General features: G+C 41.9%; 1 protein-coding gene across 1 annotated transcript in view; it reads right to left on the bottom strand.

Annotated features, from left to right (window-relative positions):
* asic2 (acid-sensing (proton-gated) ion channel 2) overlaps window positions 1–23,804 on the bottom strand; it is a gene marked incomplete at both ends in the record, with an annotated part of 477,877 nt that overhangs the window by 31,723 nt on the left and 422,350 nt on the right. The window contains one exon of the mRNA XM_080723868.1: window positions 11,847–11,997. Coding sequence (XP_080579994.1) covers window positions 11,847–11,997 — 151 coding nt within the window. The remainder of the gene's footprint in view (window positions 1–11,846; window positions 11,998–23,804) is intronic.

Here is a 23,804-nt window from a genome sequence, read left to right as displayed (position 1 = left end):
CAGAGAGACTGATAGGTGTACTACCAGTGATTTCCAAATATTCCAAAATGCTGCCCACAGGTGTCTTCATGTCTCAGTTCTTCCTCCACATGAAGACGAGTCACAATAATTGTTACAGCCAAATACTGAAGAACGGACAAATGCCCTCAGTAGCTTGTCCTCAAATAACCAACTCTTCAACAAGCCAGAAACAAAGAGACCCAGATGAACCAAGATCTTTCAGTCATCAACAGCCATCAACAGACGTACCGGTAGTAACACAGCCAGGAGAAAGGAATACTCATCAACTGACAAGAAAGAAACCCCACCTCTGTCAACAATGTGACAGCAGTTTCAATAAGTTGAGTGAGCTGAAGATACACCACCGTGTCCACACTGGAGAACAACCTTACCACTGCAATTACTGTGACAAGAGTTTCAGTATTTTAGGTAGTCTGAAGAAACACCAGCCTATACACACTGGAGAGAGACCATTCCATTGTAAACACTGCAACAAGAGTTTCATTCAGTTTCGTGACCTGAAGACACACCAGCGAACGCACACCGGAGAAAAACCTTTCCCTTGTAAAGAGTGTGACAAGAGTTTCAATGAGATAGGCAGTCTGTATAGACACCTGCGTATCCACACTGGAGAAAAACCTTTCTACTGTACACAGTGTGACAAGAGTTTCGTTCAGTTAGGTAATCTGAAGAAACATCAGCTTGTACACACAGGAGAAAAAACTTTCCATTGTAAACAGTGTGGCAAGAGTTTCATTCAGTTAGGTAGTCTGAAGAGACACCTGCGTATCCACACAGGAGAAAAACCTTTCTGCTGTAAACACTGTGACAAGGCTTTCAGTGAATCAGGTAACCTGAAGACACACCAGCGTATCCACACTGGAGAAAAACCATTCCATATTGTAAACAGTGTGACAAGAGTTTCAGACTGTTATAGTTAATTCATGATACCCTTCTGGAGGCAGAACCAGCGTTTTTTGAGCTCCGCAAAGCGCTCCCATCTGTCTTTGTCTGTATATGTGTGTATGTCCCACACCTAGCTCATTGGTCAAGCTTCGCGGGACGCTTAATGAAATCAACTCATAAAAGGCACCGCTCACTTCACACTGGGTGTGATTTTTTGTTTTCTTTCAGGTCTCAGGTCACGCTTAATGAAACTAGACTGCACTCTGTCGAGGTGCCAACTTGCGTCTTGTGCACTCGTGGCCCTGTACAGCCTACTTGTGCGCCAGCAGAGCGTGCAAGTACTGCGATCTGTGCTGTTATGTCTGAGGAGATGCCAGCGTATCCATACAGAAGGAAAACCCTTTACACTTTAAACAAGAGGAAACATTTTAAAGGGGAATGTCACAAAAGAAATAAGTCCGAAACCAACCATTTACTGTAATTAAAAGGTTTGGTTATTACAGTCTGCTTGAGGTGTAATGCAGACACAGTGGTACATTGGCAGCCAGTGGTACATACAAAACATACTGAAACTCATCTCCTACAGCAGACCTTTTCTCATGTCCATTCTCCCTGCTTACAGTACATACACACACGCACACGCACACCTGACAAAAACATCAATGACCCGTGTAGACCGCTTGTTCACTTTGAAGGTGGAAGAATTGGAAGTGTCAAAGCATCTCTGTATTGGGCTGCGCTGTAATTATTAATTTGAAGTGTATGGCAGCGACCCAAATGAAACAAGTGAAACCAAAGCGCACATGCAGATGTGCCATTTCAAAAGTTCTGCCATTGGCAATACTGTAGATTTTCAGGGGATTTGCAGAAAATGTAGATTGTACATGAGCTATTTTTGCTAGTCTCTGCAAAAAATAAGCTCCATTCTCCATAAAAATTAGAAAAGCAAAACAGGGAAAGAAACCGGTGGAAAAAATGCATTTGCTGGGCATTTTCAGGAAAAGAGCAGTAAATATGGAAGGGTTGAAACGGCATATCTGTACGCGCAAGCACACAAGCTCATGCACGTAGCACCGATCAAACACTAACACGTAAGCAGAAACGCACGCGGAATCGACCCGCAAGGAAACAGCTGAGTGAAACTAAAACACACAGACACAAGTACAGACCAGGTACACACGCTGGGACTGCTGTATTTTCACACCTGCATCTCTCTCTTTCTTCATTTCACATACACTCTGACCTGGTAAGAGTTCTTGAACTTGAACCAGACTAATTGATTCATTGCGTTCTTATCACCCATATTCTGTGGCGTTTAAAGCGATGCCAGCTTATTATTCTAACCTATAATGTTTTTCAGATACATATTTTAGAGTGCTGATTAAGTTTACAATGAGTAATACACAGTCTGGACATCATCTTGAATGAGATTCAAAACGGAGTAGTTCTGTAATTAAAATCAGCTGTGTTTGAAGTAATTAAGATTGGCTTTTTATGGGCGTTTGATATAAAAATACAGAAAAATATATATATATTTTTGGGCATTTAGTGTTAGGTATGCCCATATGATGACCACGGATATGCTCTTAATGACAAAAAAAGAAAACTGATGTAGGAAGAGAGCCACACACCTCCTGATCAGTACGTCAGGTAGACGTCTATGTGGTCAAAATAGAGCAGGGGGAACTTTATTTGACATTTTGTTTTTATCTTCTTTTTTTTTGCGCAATTCAAGTAACAAGTAATACCTGGGTAGGTGCAGGCCGCGGGCCATGTGGTATCTGAAATCACCAAGGTTTATCCTGCAATCTTAGATTATGCAAAATTGACATTTTGGCCGGGGGTAACGCTAGAGGAAATGTCCTGGACTCACTCAAAAGGTAAGGGTTCTCCAGAGAGCGTGAATGTGCTTAATCAAATTCCATGGCAATCCTGACACTAGTTTTTGAAATACCTTGTTTGTGTCTACAGCAGGGGTCTTCAACATTTTCAGGTTTTAGTTGAGACAGAGATGAAGCAGGGACCCCCACAACCTTGTCAAACATTCCATATCGTTTCATTGTTTGCCAGCACAATTATTAGGGTATTTTAGGTTCATGTCAATTTGTGTTTTCAGATATTTAACCAGAACCGCGGCGCGAGGCGTTGTGAGTGTGTAGATCTGCTATTTTTGGCTAAAAAGGAGATTTTCTCTTTTTCTTTCTATCACACAAAGGTCATGGAATTGAGTGGAACAGCATGTTTCTGGGCAGGGGTGTCACACCACATTCTGGGCCCTGGTGGCCCTTGGGATAATAAAGGTATCTATCTATCTATCTATCTATCTATCTATCTATCTATCTAGATATACAAGCTCACAGCGAGCTTGTAGATCTGCTATTTTTGAAAAATCATGAAAAGTCTATGAATATCTTCTAAGGTTTTTTGAAAACCCTATGTTTCTATGTCAGTGGTGCTCAAACTTTTTCATGTGAAGGACCCCCAAAATTATATGTATTTGGCCACGGACCCCCATATCAAAATATTCCGTTCCAGGGACCCCCCAGAAGCAAAATTTGAGTTAAAAAAAAGAAAAAAAAGAAAAACATATATTCAAAGATTTGCACACGTTTTCAAGACTTTTCAAAAATAGCAGATATACAAGCTTGCAGAGTGCAGCGCTGCGAGCTTGTATATCTGCTATTTTTCAATAGTTAAAGTATAAAATAATTGCATGCCCATGCCCCTCCACCTTGGGCCCTAGTAACTTAGTCACACTTTCCCCCCCTTTGATGAGGATTAGCAGCTAGCGGCATCACATGTATCGGAAGAAACGCGTGGTTGTCTACACATCCTCCTGCGTGACCACTGGCAGCAGGGGTTCACAGGGTACACACGTGAAGGGAAAACTGAGAATTGTCATAACGACTAAATTTGGAGAAAATGGGAAAAAGAACAAAGAAGAAGCAAAAGAAGCACCAAGGCTTGAAATAACATTTCAAACAAACCTGTTGCTGCAGAGACATCATTATCAGCGGTACACAGTTGAAGGGCTTATTCTAAAGGATGATTCAAGTTTGACCCGACAGCCTCTTAATAATGGAGGGCATATACAGTACAGTACAGTACTGTATGGTAGTTGCCTTTTAATGATTCCAAATGTTCCACTCCATTCTAGCAGTGCAAGCTACATTGTCTATGAAATCTCTTTTGTGGCTGGGTGAAAATGTTTAAATTGATGATGATGATTTATGTTATTATTGTTGGTGATGATCTGTGCAATTGATACAGTATATCAAGGAAGACAATACAACAGACAACAGACAATTACAGTATGTCTTGTAAAGCAAATTTGTACTGTTGACGAGGAAAGGTTAGGTATTTCTGTTTATTCACCTTCCATTCCCATTAATGGCCAATCTCAATCCATATATTCTTTTATTATTTGTTTATTCATTTGTTGGTCCGCATAATCTCTATATTCTTTTCATCAAATATTTCAAATATCTTAGTTAGACCATTGTTGTTCTTGTGAAGCAGTTTTGTATTTTTAGGTCAGTTTTTTTTTGTCTTTCATTTGGCCAAAGGAGATGTAGATTGTCACCACATCAATGATTGGCTACCTCATCAATGTGGGAAAGATGCCTTCTGGATTTGACTTATTTTTTTTCCTTTTTAACTTCTGTAAACCTGTGATGTGACAATAAGGTTGATTCTGTGTATATGAGTCTTTGTCACTGAACTACATTGTGATTTTATGCAGCTTTGTCCTCAAACAGTATATGTATTTTCTTTGGCTACCTGTCCAAAGATTGGACAGGTAGCCAATGGTATAAAATGTGTCACGTTGTGTCTAACCAGATCTCAAGGCCCTTTTATATCAAAGCAAATTCAGTTCGCTGCTGTTGTATTATAATAATTTGAAATATTTGTTTAGAAAACAGCACTTTATTTTATTTTTATGCGTCACTTGCGTCAAAGTAAAGTAGCAGAACAGCCTGGCTTCTCCTCCCACAAGCCTCCCGGACAACGCGGCAATGTCAACAACCTTAACACCCAGCTTGCTGACATCCACAGCTGCGCAACCAGCAGCCTCCATACTCTCCAGAGAGAGAGAGACACCTGCGTGCCTCGTGTAGCTGGTACAATATTGACAAGAATTGGAGCTTTCCAGCTGCATATTACACGCATAGTAAATTCCACTCACAGTAAATTTCACATGCTTGATCTACTAGCCAGGGCCAGGCTGTAAGTGCAACAAAATCTACTAGACCTTCAATGTTTTCAGGCCAAGGACCCCTTAGTTGAGAGAGAGATGAAGCAGGGACCACCCACAACCTTATCATAGATTCCATATAGTTTCATTTGACAGCATAATAATCAGTGTATTTTGGATTCATGTCCATTTGTGTTTTCAGATATTTAACCACTTGAACCGTCAATACTCAATAAACCTGGCCTCTCACTCTGTACTTAGTATGCTCTTTCCCCCATCGCAGCACGAGGCGTTGCAAGCTTGTAGATCTGCTATTTTTGGCTAAAGTTCTCAGAATATGGACACTAGGGTTCAAGTGGTTAATATAAAAAAGGAGGAAAAAGAACTTTGTCACTCAAAGATTTGGAGGACCCCCTGTAGTAACTCTGAGGACCCCCTAGGGGTTCCGGACCCCCTGTTGAAGACCCATGTACTAGACTAAAGCTCAAAACAGCCACACATTGTATGCATACACAAAATACAAACACGCAAACCTCATGCACCAACCACTGCTGTTGGTCACTAATAACACACCTAATATCCACATTAACTGTATCCAGATCAAAACTGTAAAATGACCTATTCATAATAGGACCACTTGTCAAACAGTCAACAAATTTGATTAAAAAGATACAGAATAAATGCCTTCCACTCTCTTCATCACGCTTTGATTTCTTATATTTAGTTAATATTTTACTCATGTAATCAATAATGGAGGATTCATTCCACCTAAATTTAATTTGAATAATACAACAATTATGAAAAAATAAATACAAATAAAACAATACTTAATATCTCTGCTGTCGGGCCGAAACCTCTTAACTCCAAAATGTTCATTTTCGGGGAAATGAGCTCAAGTGGTGTTGACCGAAGGGCTTTTTACTACTTTTCATTGGTTCAATATTATTTTAACCAACACACAGACATAAAGGGTGTTCAATAGCACATATTTATGAAAAGTTAGCTGGTTTGGCAGAAAGTGTGGAGTTAGGAGGTTTTGTCCCAAGCACTTTTTATTACTTTCCATTGGTTCAATATTATTTTAACCAACACTCAGATGTGTTCAATAGCACTGATTTATGCCAAAAAAATCTAAAACCTCAAAAATGGAGTTAAGAGGTTTTGGCCAGACAACACATCCCCAATAATTCGTACTTGTTCTTTCTTCAGTCTGAAACATTAAACATTGCTCTCTGTATTTTTTTCTTTTTTTTTTTGAACATTAATGTAATTAAATGTAACAAAGGGGCTTGTCTTCGTTAAACTCTGGCCAGACCCCTGTCCCAGAAAACAATGCACTTGAATACCTGGAGCTCAAGGTGTGAAATAACTCCCCTTTGTTTTCTGTGGGCGGCAGGCAACATAAAAGAAAAAAAGTACCACTTTATTGAAGAGTTGTTTTAACTTGATTTCATGGTTCATTTATTTTCATTTGGATTTGACACGACATAAGAAGCAAGCAGTTGAGTTCAAAGTTTTAGTGTTACTATTTAAGGTTTAGAACATTATTTTACGTGGTAAAGCACAGGTGATGGATCAAAGGCGTTGGTCCTGTCCTCTCATGCATGCTCGGAACTAGACGCTAGATAATATTATGTAGTCGAACCGACTATATATAAATATGATGATGACGGTACTTTTTATTCACTTCTGCATAAATCATACTGAAGGATAGATGATATCCTGGTCTCTAGGGAAATGATAGGCAGTAGCGGGTTGTAAGATTGGGGTGATAGCTTTCTCGGTTCATGCTTCGATAGAGTTAAGCCTAGTGATTAAGTCTAGTGGAACTAGGATAAATAAGTGGAGATTAAATGTGTTGCTGTGTCAGGACCTTGCTTTTAATATTGCTCTGGAAAGCTACCGTAAGATTTGGCTTTAAATCATAACGGCTCAGCGGAGACACTACACATGGGGCAAGATAATTTCACACACTAGTTCTCTGAAACTATGGATCAACAAGATAATTAAATAGCTTGAATAAATTTCAATCTAATTTTACATTAATAACCACTTTAAATAAAACCGACTTGAAATATCAGCTAAAATAGATACAGTATACAATAAGAAGGCATTCACGTTTTTAAGTTGGAAGAAAGTTTCTTTGAGTCTGTAGAATGTAGATGAAGGCAAATCTCTCTCTCTCTCTCTCTCTCTCTCTCTCTCTCTCTCTCTCTCTCCCCCCCCCCCCACCCCCCACCGTCAATGAAGTCCAGTAAATAACCAGGTTTAGATGGCTTTCTCATATTATAAGAGAGCATTGATATGGCACTGATTATGACATGATACGGGCCTATGCAGGCCTTTGGCTTTGGTGTAGGATTTATTAAATGGGTTAAGGTACTACTATATTCAGAACAGCGGGCAACAATTCTTATAAATGGCATTTCGTCGCCCTTCCTTAAAGGAGTAATACAGACCAAAATAGGACCCCCCCTGAATGAGAATGTTTCCACAGATGTTCTTACCTGGTTTGGGTGATATGTCTCATTTCTGCCCCTGTTCTGAGATCTGTAGAATAGTCCCCACTGCTAAAACGGGCGTATCGCCTCTATCCAAAAGCGCCCGTTTCGGCCGCTTCAAAAAAACATTTTTTTAATGAATCGTCCAGACATGCTTCCTAGACATACCAGACACACTGTTGTAGCCTGTGAAGGGTTATTAGCCTGTTTACCAGGGCTAAAGAAAGCAATGCTGCCTCAAGCTCTCGCGAGATTCTCGCGAGACTTCCGCTCTAGCTCTCAGACCCGAGGTAGGAAGTGGCCGTGCTCATTGCTTTGTTTACATCAATGCACAGAGCGTCTCGCTAAAACACTATGTGTGGTGACTGTAGGAAGCATGTCTGGACGATTCATAAAAGATTTTGTTTTTGGAAGCGGCCGAAATGTGCACTTTTGGATAGAGGCGATACGCCCGTTTTAGCAGTGGGGACTAATCTACAGATCTCAGAACATGGGCAGAAATGAGACATATCAACCGAACCAGGTAAGAACGTCTGTAGAAACATTCTCATTCAGGGGGGGTCCTATTTTGGTTTGTATTACTCCTTTAATCTGGGACATGGGACTTATCAGGGGATCCTCTTTCCCTGTTGCTCTTTACTTTGTGGAACCACTGGCAGTTTCAATCAGAGAATGTAGGGAGTGTGGGCGGGAGGTAGGGAGCAAAATCAGTTTTGTATGCAGACAGCATTTTGTTGTTACCAAACAAACCCAGCATGTGGAGAGGTTTTTTGTAATGCATTTGTTTTATTTGTTTTATTTCAAGATCAATTAGTGTGTTTCAATTTGAATTGCTACTTTCAAGGATTAAATATTCAGGGCATAGGATTGATTTCAGGAGATTGACAAATGAATATAAATCCGATGCACCAAAATAGCTTTGCCAAGTATAAAATGGGAAATATATTTCTGTGCGGAAAAGATAAATGCATTTATAATGATGGTGTCTTTAAGATTAACTATATCTCTATGATGATTGCTTAAAATTAATAAGAAGTTGTATAATGAGTTAGAGATTAGATGTGGAATGGTAAGAAACCCTGAATTATTTGTTTAAGCTGTTTTCCACTAGTTAGGGATTCCATGTGGAACGGAGAGAAACCCAGTCTGAATAAGCTCTTTTCCACTATAGGGAGAAGACGACGGAATATAGAACTATACAATACTGTCCGTGAAATTGTTGAACTATGCAAACAATGGAGGATGGATGGAGATAGAGAAGTCACTTTAGTCCCATTATAGATTTATATATACCACACTTTGTCTCTAAAAGCATCACGGTCCCCTCCAGGTGGAGATATTAGTCTACCTTTACTGAATTGTCCTCTCAGAATCAATAAAGGTCTATCTATAATCTATTACTTCAGCATTCACTGGAGGTTTGCAACAAAGTCCATAAAAGGTTCGGCCCGTCTCATTATAAACAAGGTTATCTATATGGGAAAATCATCCGATTAAGATAAGAAATAAAACAATATGTTAGAGGGCATTGTACAGTAAAATTTTAGCCACAAAAAGTTGATCTATTTGAGGATAAATCATTCTACTGCTGTCAGAGGCTACAGCATCGTTATAATCTCACTGATAAAGGGGACTTTTGGAAATAATTCACCTACAATTATGGAGTTGTGTTCAGTTTAATTACAATCTGGGAACCCATCATCAAAGAAAGGGCGACGCCCACTCGGTCTATCTCTCTTCAATGGCATAGCCATCATTGACTCTGTCTTGAGAGATTGGTTTAAATATAATACAGGTTGTTTCTCGCCCTTAGGGCGTCTTACTGGCAATTACATACAGGATACAGGGTTTCCTGCAGGAAAAAGTCTTGACCAGGGGGGGATGTCATGGCGCACGCGCTTCCGAAATTTTTTGATAATTAATTAATTAATTCGAGTAATTAATTCACTTAATTTTTAATATTAATTCTTATTTTTGCCCTATAAAAAAACACATGAATGTGCCCATGATGACGGAAAACACAACTACATGCTATCATCCACATTTATTCAACATTGAATAAATACGTTTTTCACAGGACAGTGTAACTTGTTTTTTTTCCCCAGGTTAATCAACCAGCACTTGTGCCATATAAATAGAAGTCTACAGCACAGTAAAAAAAAAAAAAAAAAAATTGGTGTAAAGTAACTAAGTAGATTTACTTAAGTACTGTACTTATACTGTACAAAGGAGATTTTCAGGTATTTGTACTTTACTTGAGTATTTCCTGTTTTCAGTACTTATTTACTCCACTACATCTGGGATCCAAATATTTTACTTTTACTCTTACAAAGTTAACTTTAGTTACTTGTTACTTTGGAGGTATAAATGTTTATACTATAAAACATACATTAATTAACATACATAAAAAAAATAAGTTGTCCTTTAACTTCTTCGGTGCCATTATGTGAAGTGGGACCTCTTATATTGCCGGTTCGCCACCAAAGGGTTAAAAAAATAGTGTGCACGCTGGTGTACGAATTCGTGCACAGATGATGCACTATGCATGTACACGCTTTTCACAGCTTTCAAACAAAAAAATCCGCTTGGAAATCCGTTCAGGCACACAGGAGATAGCAGCCCTTATGTTTTCTTCAAATGTAAACAAACATGGCTGCCATGTTTGAAAGATAGGGTTGGTATGGGGGTTAAACATGCAATTTCGCGATCGCGATCATGCCTAGTACATTGTTGGAGGTCCAAAAAGTTTTTTTGAAAAAATTTTTTTTTTTTTTTTTTTTTTTAGACCCTTGGGGGGGCGGGGGGGTTTTCAGGCCGGGCGGGGCGCCTGGCCTGTAAAGTGCTGCAGGAAACCCTGGGATAGGATGAAAGTGTATTGCCAGGGTTTCTAAAATGACCCAATGTTGTATCCTCATCCTCTACAATGTATACAGTACTTCTGTATATAATCTGACAAAGGGACATTGGGCTTAGAACAATTTATGAGGATAATTTTGCAAAGGGACATTGGGCTTGAACAAGAGGTCTGGGAGAATATTGTCCATAAACTGGTTGGCCAGTAAGGGATATTAGCAGCAAATAGGTCATAGAAAGTAATAGAAAGCCTTAATGTATGTCATGTTGTGGGGAAGGGGAGATGCTGTGACCTATCTATCATGCTGTGTGGTTGTGCTTGCTTTGGCTTTTCATATTAGTTTTATGTCTGGGTTTGTGTAGCCTACAGTCCTTTGGTACCTGAAGACTACCTTGTGAAAAGTATGTTTTAAATTCTAATGTTTGTTCAACAAATGCACATGAGAAAAACAAATGCATTTAATGCATATCGTCACTGCTGGGAAGAAACCTTGTATCTCCATATTTCAACATTTAATGTTTTGTATTTCTTTTTTCATAGATGAAGGCATTTGTGTCTTTTCAGATTTTTGCATTGGGTATTGAAAAATAGCAGATATACAAGCTCACAGCATGTCACCTCAACCTGGTTGAAAGTGATGGTGATGGTTTGGAGTTGCCATGCAGGTACAAGGATTCCACTCAAAAGACCCTGGTGAAGACAGAGTGGTAGTATGTGGAGGTGGAAAAAGTACTGGAAAATATTTTACTTTACTACTGCAATATAGAATTAGGGTGCCCTCACACCAAAATACCTAGAGTGGAATCCGCCAATGCATTTCAATGAGAATGTAGCGTTTTTTGCAGAAATCCTCTACTGGCAAAAAAACGCTCCATTCTCATTGAAACGCATTGGCGGATTCCACTCTAGGTATTTTGATGTGTGGGCACCCTTACTCTGTTACAAGTACAAGTCCAGAATTCAAAATGTACTTGAGTAAAAGTACTGGTATCAAAATGTACTTGAAGTATCAAAAGGAAAAGCAGTCATTGTGCTAATTTGTGCAGAATGTCCCATTTCAAGTTTTTAAACATACACAAATCTTTTGAAATGGTAGCAATGCTAGATTGGCTATTTTCAAATGGCCGAAATGTATTTAGGGCTGAAGTGGTTAATGTATGTTTTGTAATAATAATCAAAATCTACAAAGTAAAGAATTGTAAAAAGTACAATATTTGCCTCTGAGATGTAGCTGAGTAGAAGTAAAAGTAGCCTACAGGAAATTGGAAATACTCAAGTAAAGTAAAAAAATATATATTAAAAAAATGTACTTGAGCATAGTACTTGAGTAAATGTCCTTAGTTACTTTACACCACTGGAATGTAAGGCCAGAGAGAGTCGTCAGGCTCACCTGTGTCACCCCACACTGGTAAGTATTCATCCTGCTGGATGTCTAACATGATCTCCAGGCCATTTCCTGTCCCTCCTTTCATGGTGGTACGGAGTGTCTTCCCTTCCTCGGCCGCATTGAACATGTAGCACTTCCCATACCGGGTGAACACCTGAGAGAGAGAGAGAGAGAGAGAGAGAGAGAGAGAGAGAGAGAGAGAGAGAGAGAGAGAGAGAGAGAGAGAGAGAGAGAGAGAGAGAGACGGAGAGAAAACATGGTTAAGAAATGTCTAGCTGATAAAGATATACCATTGCTGTGCGTCCTTTATACCTCCATGGTGTGCCCATATATGGATGTGTGTGTTACACCAACAGGAGTTCCCAAACTTTTCCATGCCAAGAAGGAGCCTCAAATAACCGTGGCAGCACAGTATTCGTAGGCTCAGAACGATATAAAAATCACACGTGAAGTGAGCTCTGCTGCTGCTGCTGCTGCTGATGTTGATGCTAATGATGATGCTGATGATGATGATGATGATGATGATGATGATGATGATGAGGAGGAGGAGAGACCCACATGACGTCTCATCATTATATTGTCCAATCAGAAAAGGGACATACGGTTATGTAAAAAAGTATTTGATGGCCTATCCATTTTGCAAAGACTAACAGCCACATATTGCAGCGGCTCAAAGATAAATGACAATAGCAAAAATCGCAAACAAAAGCTGAACTAAAAGCCCCCTAACGTTGCATTGTGACACATTGTGAGCTTGTAGCCCTGCTAGAAAAACCAGCACAGACCAGCACAATTTTCATGCTGGTCTGTGCTGGTCTATGCTGGTTTATGCTGGTTCATGCTGGTCTGTGCTGGTGCTGGTGCTGGTCTATGCTGGTCTGTGCTGGTCCCATGCTGGTCCACCAGCACAGACCAGCACCAGCACCAGCACAGACCAGCATGAACCAGCATAAACCAGCATAGACCAGCACAGACCAGTACAGACCAGCACCAGCACAAACCAGCACATGTTGTGTTTTACTGCTGGTCTGTGCTGGTGCTGGTGCTGGTCCAGCATAGACCAACACCAGCACCAGCACAGACCAGCATGAACCAGCATAGACCAGCACAGACCAGCACCAGCACAAACCAGCACATGTTGTGTTTTACTGCTGGTCTGTGCTGGTGCTGGTGCTGGTCCAGCACAGACCAGCATGAACCAGCATAGACCAGCACAGACCAGCACCAGCACAAACCAGCACATGTTGTGTTTTACTGCTGGTCTGTGCTGGTGCTGGTCCAGCACAGACCAGCATGAACCAGCATAGACCAGCACAGACCAGCACCAGCACAAACCAGCACATGTTGTGTTTTACTGCTGGTCTGTGCTGGTGCTGGTGCTGGTCCAGCACAGACCAGCATGAACCAGCATAGACCAGCACAGACCAGCACCAGCACAAACCAGCACATGTTGTGTTTTACTGCTGGTCTGTGCTGGTGCTGGTGCTGGTCCAGCACAGACCAGCATGAACCAGCATAAACCAGCACAGACCAGCACCAGCACAATCCAGCACATGTTGTGTTTTACTGCTGGTCTGTGCTGGTGCTGGTCTGTGCTGGTCTGTGCTGGTCTAAGCTGGTCATATACAAATAGGGACAAACACCCATTTTAACTAACAGGTTCCAGTGGCGCCGAGGATAAGTGCAGGACTGAAGTGCCAGAGGTAGTAAGTTCGAATCCCACTCACACCCACAATGTCAAAAATAATGTCACAATCTAATATGGTCAAATACAGAACAGGATTCAAGCACCAGAGCAAAGAGCAAATTAAACCAGCAAAGACCTGGTCCACTTCTCAGGGGGGTCCCCGGGGGGTCCCTGACCAGACCAGCACAGACCAGCACCAGCACAGACCAGCAGTAAGCGCTGGTTTGTGCTGGTGCTGGTCTGTGCTGGTTCATGCTGGTTTAGATGGTGGGACCAGCACAAACCAGCACCAGCACCAGCACAGACCAGCAAGAAAACACAACATGCGCTGGTTTGTGCTGGTGCTGGTCTTACTGCTGGTCTTGTGCTGGTTTTTCTAGCAGGGAGGTCTGCTATTTTAGCTATTTATGTTAAATATTTTCTTTCTTAAAGTAATGTCATGCACAAACACACACACACACACACACACACGCACACGCACACGCACACGCACACGCACACACACACACACACACACACACACACACACACAATACATTTCTTTTCTGGTACATACAGTACAGTACACTCATTATTTACACTGGAACTAATTCAGTTCTGAGGGGAGTGCAAGCCCACCACAAAAAAGTACTGTAGAAATGTGCAGGCTGTATTGGTATGATAATTGCAAACTCCAGGAGGAAACAAACATGTAGTGCTCAGCCAGGTGTTTCACATTTTATGTTCAGTCATTATGCCGTCCCTTGTTTGGCCTTGGTATGAAAATTGATTGATTGAAGAATTTATTAGAAGTTTGCAATAGAAAAAAGTACAGTTTCATGACAGTACAAATCACTGGTACAAGGTCAACTAAAAGGAGATCCTAGAAAGCCGAGGCTTATTTCCACAGGAACCACACTTTAAGTATCTCATATAACATTGAAAGACAGACGGATAGAACATAGTACTTTATCTAGGATAATATCAGTTTCAAAAGCATAACATCAAATACAAAAGGCAGAATACAAAGAAAAAGGGGGGGGGGGGGGAGCATGGGGGCTTAGTCTATTTACAAGTCACGGGTAGCTGCTGTCTGAAGGTGACTTTTCATACCAATTTTGAAGGAGGCTAGGGATTTGCTCTCCTTTAGGGCTTGTGGAAGGGCGTTCCACATGTTGATGGTATAGCAGGAGAACGAGTTAGCGCCTTGTTTAGTGTTAAATCTACGCTGATGATGATTAGTGGAGCTGCCTCTGGTGTTATGATCGTGAACATCCTTGACCTTTAAGAAGTAGTTTGTCAGGTACATGGGAATCTTGGAGGTGTAGTGTATCTTGTACACCAGGCCCATTGCAAGATGCTGTACTCTGTCAGCTACTTTGAGCCACCCCACGCTTTCGTGGTGATGCTCGGTAAGGTGGGTCAGAGGAGGGAGACCAAGCACAACCCTAATTAGTTTGTTTTGGGCTGTTTGGAGCTTTAGCTTTAAGGCAGCTGGGGCGTCGCGATACCAGACAAGGACTCCGTAATCAATGAGGGGCCCAATAAGAGCACCTCCTAGTGTCTTTCGGGATTTAATATTGATCAGTGGGGCAACTCTTTGCAAGAAGCGAATTCGTTGATTGACTTTATTGATTACCTTGGTGGTCATTTTTTCACTGGATAGGTTAGCCTCCAGGATGCAACCCAGGTAGCAGATGTGGTTTTTTCTTTCTATCACAGTGTCACCTACTTTAATTGTGAAGTTCTCAACTAGGCTAAGTTTCTGACTAGATCCAAAGAGGATACATTCAGTTTTGCCTAGGTGAATTGAGAGTCTGTTGTCATTGAGCCAGGTGCAGATCTTGTTAAGTTCACAGTTAAGGGCCTTTTCAACCTGCAAAATGTCTCTGCCTGAGACTAGGAGAGCCGAGTCATCCGCGAACAGAAACAGATTGCAGTCACAAGCAGATGACATGTCGTTTACGTATATTAAGAACAACAGTGGTCCTAGTATACTCCCTTGAGGTACTCCACAGTTTACTGGGAGGGGGGGGGACAGGGTTCCGTTGACTTCCACCATCTGTTCCCTCCCCACCAAGTAAGAGTGCATCCATCTCACTGCTGTGCTATCAAGACCAATAGCTTTGAGTTTTTCGATCAGAATAGAATGATCGACGGTGTCAAATGCCTTCTGGAGGTCCAGCATGACCATGCCGCAATATTTGCCATCGTGAATTTCACGTTTGATGTCATCATTCAAATAGATGAGGCATGTATCTGTGGAATGGGACTCTCTGAAGCCAGACTGGAACTCGTAGATCAGTTTATTCTCTTCAAGATATTTAGCCACCTGTTCATAGACAATTTTTTCCATTACCTTAGAGATGGAACTAAGGATTGAGATTGGCCTGTAGTTGCCAGGGTCAAGTTTACTGCCTTTTTTGTGCAGGGGGGTTACCTTGGCTAATTTGAAGTCCTGGGGGACATAACCCTGCTTGATAGATAGATTAATAATATGGGTAATGATTGGGGCAATGGTGGCAGCTGAGTCTATGAGAAATTTGGGGGCAATTTTATCATGGCCAGCGGCCTTGAATTGAGGTAGGGTGCGCAGTTTTTTAAACACTTCATCAGTTGACACCGTGGCAAGTTTAAAGTTGTCTTTGCATACCCCAAGGTTCCTGTAGAATTTCAAGATGTGCCTAACACCAAACAGCCCAGATGGAGCGGGCAGTTTATTGACCAGATTTTTGGCCATGGAGGTGAAGTAGATGTTGAGATTTTTGGCTACATCAAGACTATCAGTGAGGAGGGTTATGGGAGTTTGGATGGATATGTTGCTGGCTATGGATCTGAGTTTAGCACCACAGCCTAGCTGGGTTTTAAATAGCTTCCATAGGTCTCGTGGTTTGTGGATGTTTTCCTCAACTTTCTCATCCAAGTAGTTTTTTTTGGCAGAAAGGATTAAGGAGGTTGTCCGATTTCTCAGTTTATTAGCCTCTAAACTGACTATTTCTAATTCACCACCAATACAAATAAATACAACATTTGTCTCCACCTTCACAGCAAACTGACGCTACTTTAAAGTACTGTGAGGGATGTGAGTATATATTTGTTGTGATACATCTGCAAGCTCACAACACGTCGTTGTGAGCATGACCGGGTCATGACCAAACACCCACACACACACACCCACACCCACACCCACACCCACGTAAGTCACTGTGTAGAGTGGCTTTGTGACGGGCAGCTCCGGTAATAAAACACAGCCTGATGGAGAGGCACTCCTTCCACACCTGCTCTGTCTCTTTCCGCCTCCCTGGACCCCTCGGCCTTTATGGCTCTTATTAGGCAAAGTTGAAACCCCTGAACACGTCCAAAAAACAAACGAGAGAGCGGAAAAAATAACCAGAGGCAATTTCCCATGTAATCACTTAAAAGCTCTGTGCGCTGTACCGTCACCACTGTAGAGTTCCAGAGGACCTCGGCCAATTTAGGAAATGTTCCACTCCACTCTACTCCACACGTATACAGGTCCAAACTTCTGTTCGTTTTAACGGCATGCAAAATTGTGTGTGACGGCTGATTTATTCTTTATTTGTACGGTCCATTCCTACACTCAGAGTCAAATGAACACTCTGGATTTTACTCACGCAGTAAAACTTACGCAGTCACCATCACCTTGCAACCAACAGTCAGTTACTATTCTAGGGCAGGGGTTTTCAATGTGGGTGACAGGGCACCCTGGGGTGCCGCGACGGCAGTCCAGGGGTGCCGCGAGATAATTTGATAATATTTGGAATTTATTTGGACCCTTGAAAAAAAAAAATCATTTTAAACTTGAAGTACAAAGTTATTTTCAGTCAATTCTAACCAAAATGGCTATCTCAACGTTTTCCTTGCAACATAATCATCATAATTCATCATACAAGACTGTCGCACAAAACTAGTGAAAACAGCTGATCTACAAGCACACTGCTTGTAGATCTGCTGTTTTCACTACTTTAGTACATTTTATAGATGATAAATACAAAACGAACGCTTTTGGACAAGGTTTCCACCCAACAACGACATGTTATATATATAGCTAGCCTAAGGTGCTGGGAGTGAAAATTATAATGAAGGGGTGCCTCGGATAAAAACAAATTATTTATGGGGTTCCCTGAGACAAAAAAGTTTGGGAACCCCTGTTCTAGGGTGTAACTTCTTCCAGCAGAAGCATTATGTGTGGCACATGCAAACATGCAAATGAAACCACAGTCATGGGGATCCCTGCTCATGAATTCATAATCACCACAACAAACAAAGCCTCCAGGGCCTCAATGGAAACAACTGATGCGAGGCTGTTTTGAAAACAAAAGCCCAAGAATGGATGGCTCGCAGAGAGTTTGCGGACGTTATCACCAAGGTTAAAACATGTTTCTACCACTTTTTCTAGTCACATGTTCAAATACTGGATTCTGATTGGCTAAATTCCGGAGGTTATGGCAGAACAACCGCCGCAGTTGTGTGAGGACGAGATCAATGCGCCTCAGTGTACATCCGGGGACTTCAGGAGGTAGTCGGAACACCTTTCCCCCAACCAACATATGACGGTCGTAGCGGTCCTATGTTTACTAACGTGCGTACGACGTCGCCGATTTATTTGGATCCAATGCAATCCGCCAACTTTAAAGCCCCTTTTCTCTGAACCTATGCCTTTCTGGAAGCGAACAGCCTCTATTTACGGCCGGAACGGTCCTTCTAACTGACGTTAGCTTAGCTGTATGCTAGACATCTTTCTCTGCATGGAGTTGGCGTCATCTGGTGGTGAGTAGAAGATGTTGTTTGTGGAACTATTTGCTGTCGTCGCGGAAGTTTTATAGGCAATAATGATTGTAACTTAATATCCTTGCAAGTTACAACTATGTGTTTTCTTTCATGTATACGGAAAAAAGTGGTAGAAAAGCTATTTACCACTCGGGGTCGGACATTATGCTCTGATAATGTCCTGTGTGAGGGTGTTATCGGACTCGGCTTCGCCTCGTCCGATCACCCCCTCACACAGGACATTATCAGAGCATAATGTCCTCTCACTCGGGGTAAATTGCTTACCTCTCTACACACAATCACTAAACCACCCACTGTAAACCCTCTAGCCCAGGGATCAGCAACCTTTTTGACATGAAGTGCTGTGTCTTTTTTAACTTGAACTTTTTATCCCACGATTTTTGTAAACCATTTCCTTTTCACCCAGTGTCAATTGTCCAATGAAATCCTGGGTGCTACACTCCCTCTGCCATCCTGGGGAAAGCAACCGACTGACCTCATGCTTCCTTCAATGCATGAGGAGTCCAAGCCGCTTCTTCTCAGGGTTAGAGTTCCCCCGTTGGACATAACGTGTAGAAGGAACACCGTCCAACCAGTTCCTTTCCCTTCCATCAGGTGCCCCAGCAGTATAGAGACCAGGATTACAGCATGTTTTTTGGGAGGGTACCTACCCTAGGGGACATGTAGGTACCCTCGTAAACGGGGAGAGCATCCACACAGAGACCCATGACCTTAGCTGTGAGGCGACAGCGCAACTGACTGTGCCAGTGTGCCACCGTTTTTATTTTCTTGATAATCACTGTGTGTTTGTTCAGCTCTTAATTCACAGAAAACTGTAGAACCATTTCATTATGGTGAATTTATAGGGCCTTTATAAGTGCTTTTACAATGTACATTCAACTCAAATATTATTTATAGAGCACATTTACAAATGACCGAAGCCAACCAAAGTGCTAAAGAGAACAGAGCAGGGTGAACAACAATGACACAATAGGATGTACACAACAACATGCAACAATTTGAAAAACTAAAACAAAACAAAAACAGGTTAAAAAGGCACAGCAGAAAACAGAGCAACAGCTTTAGCCATGCTCAAAGGCCAGAGAGAAGAAATATGTCTTCAATAATGATTTCAACATTTGGAGGCTTTGATATTATACGGTAAGCTATTCCATAGCCTCGGGGCAGCCACAGCAAAGGCTCGATCCCCTCTGGTCTTTCTTTTTTCTTTCAGTAGAGAGCTTAGTCAATAGCAGTTGGTCTGCCGACTTTAGGGGTCTAGCAGGAGTGTAGTCTTCAATAAGTGAGGAAAGGCGGGGCAAGCCCTACATTCACCCATTCACACACCGATGGCGGAAGGAACAGTGCAAGGCACCAGCCTGCTCATCAGGAGCAGTCAGTGACTTGCTCAAGGAATTTGACACTAACACAAGGGGAGACCGGGATCGAACATTTTTTGTTTCGTTTTATCACTTGCAATCTCACTGTTTATCCTGTATCCTGTATGACTTCTCTCACTGTAACACTTGCACCCCCTTAAAGCCTGATGGTGTTCCATGACAAAAAATAGCCAATCTACAAGCTCACAACGCATTGTGATCGGCAATTTTAAAAGAATTTGTCTTTGGTTTTTTGGAAAACTTTCACCTACAGTACAATGACATGCCCAAAATGATAGGGAGGGACGCCAGGCTGCAACACAGCATGCACATTACCTGGCTCTCCGCTTTGGATTTGGCCGTCCTACAGGTATTTCATTGACATGATTGATTTCCAAGCCGATGCCATATTAAGTGTGGGCAGGATGAATACACAGTAAAATATCAGAGGTGTCTGGTTCATTCTCATCTGAAATACTGCTGCCAATATGGGTCTACATAACATAAATCCTTGCTAAGAGGCGTCAGAAAATGTGATGCGAAGGAGGTAATAAATATTCATGCGCCTATCGCTCCTTGTTTGCAGATACCTGGAATGAGACTGTGACCGCTGTATTTGTGAATTACACGGCGTGGAGTGACACAAGGTCCCATACACGCCAGTACACAGATAAGAGAAGCACCATATGGTTTGTGGATTGCCATCCACAAACCCAACAGTCATCTCTCAATGTCACCAGTGGAGACTTGAACTCAAACAGAATACCTCGTTAGCACAGGTGTCTACACTGGTGCTACGCTGCTCAGCGCAGCCAAGTGTCTCCTAATGGAGCATGGCATGAGCTTCATTTAAGCAGCTGGTCCAAAATCCTCCCAAGAATTACGGTAAGTAGTGCATTTAACCCTAAATAATGAGTTGACGCAGACATTTCAGCATAATGTGTATGCACATAGAATATCATATAGGCCGTACAGTACATATGTATGTAAAATGTATAACCTATATGTGTGTGCATATACAGCATTTTGCACTGTCCACATACTACACTGTAAACTGTAAAGTCTGTCCTGGGCCTTTGTAAAGCGCACTTCTCTCTTTCTCTCATGAGATACTGTAGGTTTGCAGGTCAACCATGGCTTTCTGGGGGACACTGCCAGATACTCTTTACCTCAATTTTTCTGTCAGCGCTGATGATGTCTGACAGAGACAGCTCTAGGATCTGGTCAGCATCCCATTAGACTTAAGCCAGACAGATAGGCCCGCTTGTCAGCACCTGGATGACAAAAGTGCTAACAAATCTCGACAATGTGACTCTGCATCTGCAAACGTTGGTCTCTGTCTGACCATCTCCCCCTCCCCCTTTCACATTCCTCATTTTCAATCTCTCTGGCCCTCTCTCTCTCGCCTTCCCTCTCTCGTTCTCCTCCCTCGCCTTCCCTCGCTCGATCTCTCTGTGTCTCTTTTTTATTATTATTATTACGCTCCCTATCTGCTGCCTCAGGTGAAGCTGTCAGAGAAAGTAATGAGTTCTCAAACCGCTCCAGAAAATGGAGATACTCCTTTGCCTGACAAAATGCGAAATCATGTAATGTTGAGGAGGATACTCATCGATGTTCATTTAGCAAGACAAAGTGCCCCTGTGAAACGGTGACGAGATATCACTGACTGTCAGCCTACTGTAAGTATTCTTAGTTACTTGCCGACCATCAAACATCCGTTAAATAAAAAAGAAACTGTGTTTTCACAATATAAATACACATTTGCTCAGTCAATTAACACAACTATTATTCATCGTCGATGGGAATGTCACTCTGTATGCAAGGATATAGGAGTGTTCGCTGTTCATTCTCTGCAGTGTGAACAAGAATCCTCCACTTTCCTAAAGACAGACTGTAGTGGAGCTATCGTGGGGGCAAAGGGTGCTGTTTTGGTTTGTTAAGTTCTTCTCATTATATATCGTTTTTCAGTGATAATGTACAGACCAAAGAAAAAGAAAGAATAAAGAAACGATATTCTTGAATACTAGCAGCATTGGCTCAGGGGTAGAGAAACCGTCATTAGAACACGGAGGGTTCCCGAAGGGTTCCCAGTTCGATCCTGGGCTCCCCCAGAGTTAGTGTCGAAGAGTCCTTGAGCAAGACTCTGAACCCCTAGTTGCTCCCGGTGAGCAGGTTGGTGCCTTGCATGGTTTCCTCCGCCATCGGCGAATGAATGTGTGTATGAAGGGTGAATGCACAATCTATGTAAAGCGGAAATGCACCACTTACTATTAAAAAAGGAGCAAAATGGACGGATAATTTGAGCTCATTATATCCTGGAATTGAGTTGAGCGTGTTGAGTTGCTTATTTTAGTGTGTTGCTGTTATAAGGCACTGCTGCGTCTGTTAACACGCCCTCGCTGTACCGCTGCACAATAGGCCCTTTGATATTGTGGAATACTGCGTATAGAATTAGAATTGGCCTTGTAATGTTGTAGACAGCTGTACCTACTCTGAATTTTAATGTTTAGAGTTTCAAGACATTTATTTCCAGCAAGTAAAGTTTTCTTTTTTGCTCCAACTCAAGTATAGTAATTTTTCAACCACAAGCTTGTCATTAATTTGTTGCATTCTATATGGGTCCTGCAGTATTTCTTCTATCGCTGAATCTTTAATGTTGATCATTTCTTAAGGGTGAGACAAACAGGCGGTTTGTTCTGCATGCTGCTCTCCTCTCTTGGGTATTTTATCCCAGCGTATATAAAAGCCCTGTTGCTCTACATCGCCAATCAATGTACTGTACAGTATGCAGAGCGATGAGTGTTGTCCTTCATTTGTCCATTGTTTATGATATCAGAAGGGCCCCTCGGGAGTGCTCTGCGCCTCCTCTGCACTGAGAGCCGATAGCCTTATAAACTTAACTCCTGTTGTCTTTTTACTTCTTAAACGCAAAACAATTGATTGTGTCCAAACTTGGGAAATGTCAGAGGGCTCAAAGTCAGTTTCTGTCAATATTACATTAGGTCATTCTATCCAGGCGAAAGGTCTGTCGAGTGAAATGAGTGAGTCAGAGCAATCACAATTGAGCTGCCAATTAAAATGCTTTCTGAATCTTGTTGGTATTCACCGGGGTCAAGTGTGAACGTCTGGAAGCACAATGGTGCAAAATATGACGTGATTTGACATCATCATTAACAAGTGTCAGGATGAAAGGTCCGTTAGCGCCAGACACTCAAATCTAATTTTGAGACATTCGTGCTCCTGGCGAAGACATGCAGAGGTGTGTCATCTAAATGAGAATATTTATGTGTGTGTGTGTGCGCGCGAGCGTGTGTGTGTGCGTGCGCCACAATGTGTACATGCTTGAATGGAGAAACCCTGTAAATGTGGTTTATACGCTTAACTGATTTTGAATTGAAATCTTTTTAACAGCATTGCCACAAGTAGTTTCTCAGACCCGACTGGATGACTGACTTCCTCTATCAACACCTGTAGATTAGCCTCTGGGTTCATATTTTCACACTTGAAAGGAGCCACACATGTAATATTGTTATTGTCTGCGCCAGGCAAAAAGGCATGGCCGAGACTATGTTTAGCCCCCTGTCCGTCCGTCCGTGTGTGTGTCCGTCTGTCTGTTACCAGCTAATCTGTGGCACCGTTGGCCCGGTCGCTACCCCATATTTTTCACATGGGCAGATCTTTGCAAAACAGATTTTTTGACAGTACTTTTTTTGTCCAAAAATCTGGAGACAGTATCTCTATAGTCATGTGATCAACATGTTCTCCATATTCCATCCTGATTGGCTAAGATTGGCTTCCAAAGTTTGCTGGATCCACAAACCCAGTGTAAAACTGTATGTACACTCCCTAGAGGCCAACGAAAAACCTTTGCTCTGTATTTTTCACATCTGCCTTTTATAGCGCCACCAGGAGGCAGATTTATGTAAAAAAAGATATTACTCCTTCAGATTTTATCCAAAAGTCACGCATATCAGTACACAGTATCTGTATATTCATGTGATCAAGACGGATCTGTCCTATATTTCATATTCCATCCTAATTGGCTAACATTGGCTTCCATGGTTTGCAGGATTAGTCCGTTTTGAACAAAATGCTTCAAATCATGAATGCAGCTTGTGATTACCG

The sequence above is a fragment of the Nannobrachium achirus genome (assembly GCF_963921795.1).
Source record: "Nannobrachium achirus genome assembly, chromosome: 4".
NCBI classification, from domain to species: domain Eukaryota; kingdom Metazoa; phylum Chordata; class Actinopteri; order Myctophiformes; family Myctophidae; genus Nannobrachium; species Nannobrachium achirus.
Note: the sequence above shows the minus strand (reverse complement) of the source record. Positions and strands in the feature narration are given on the sequence as shown.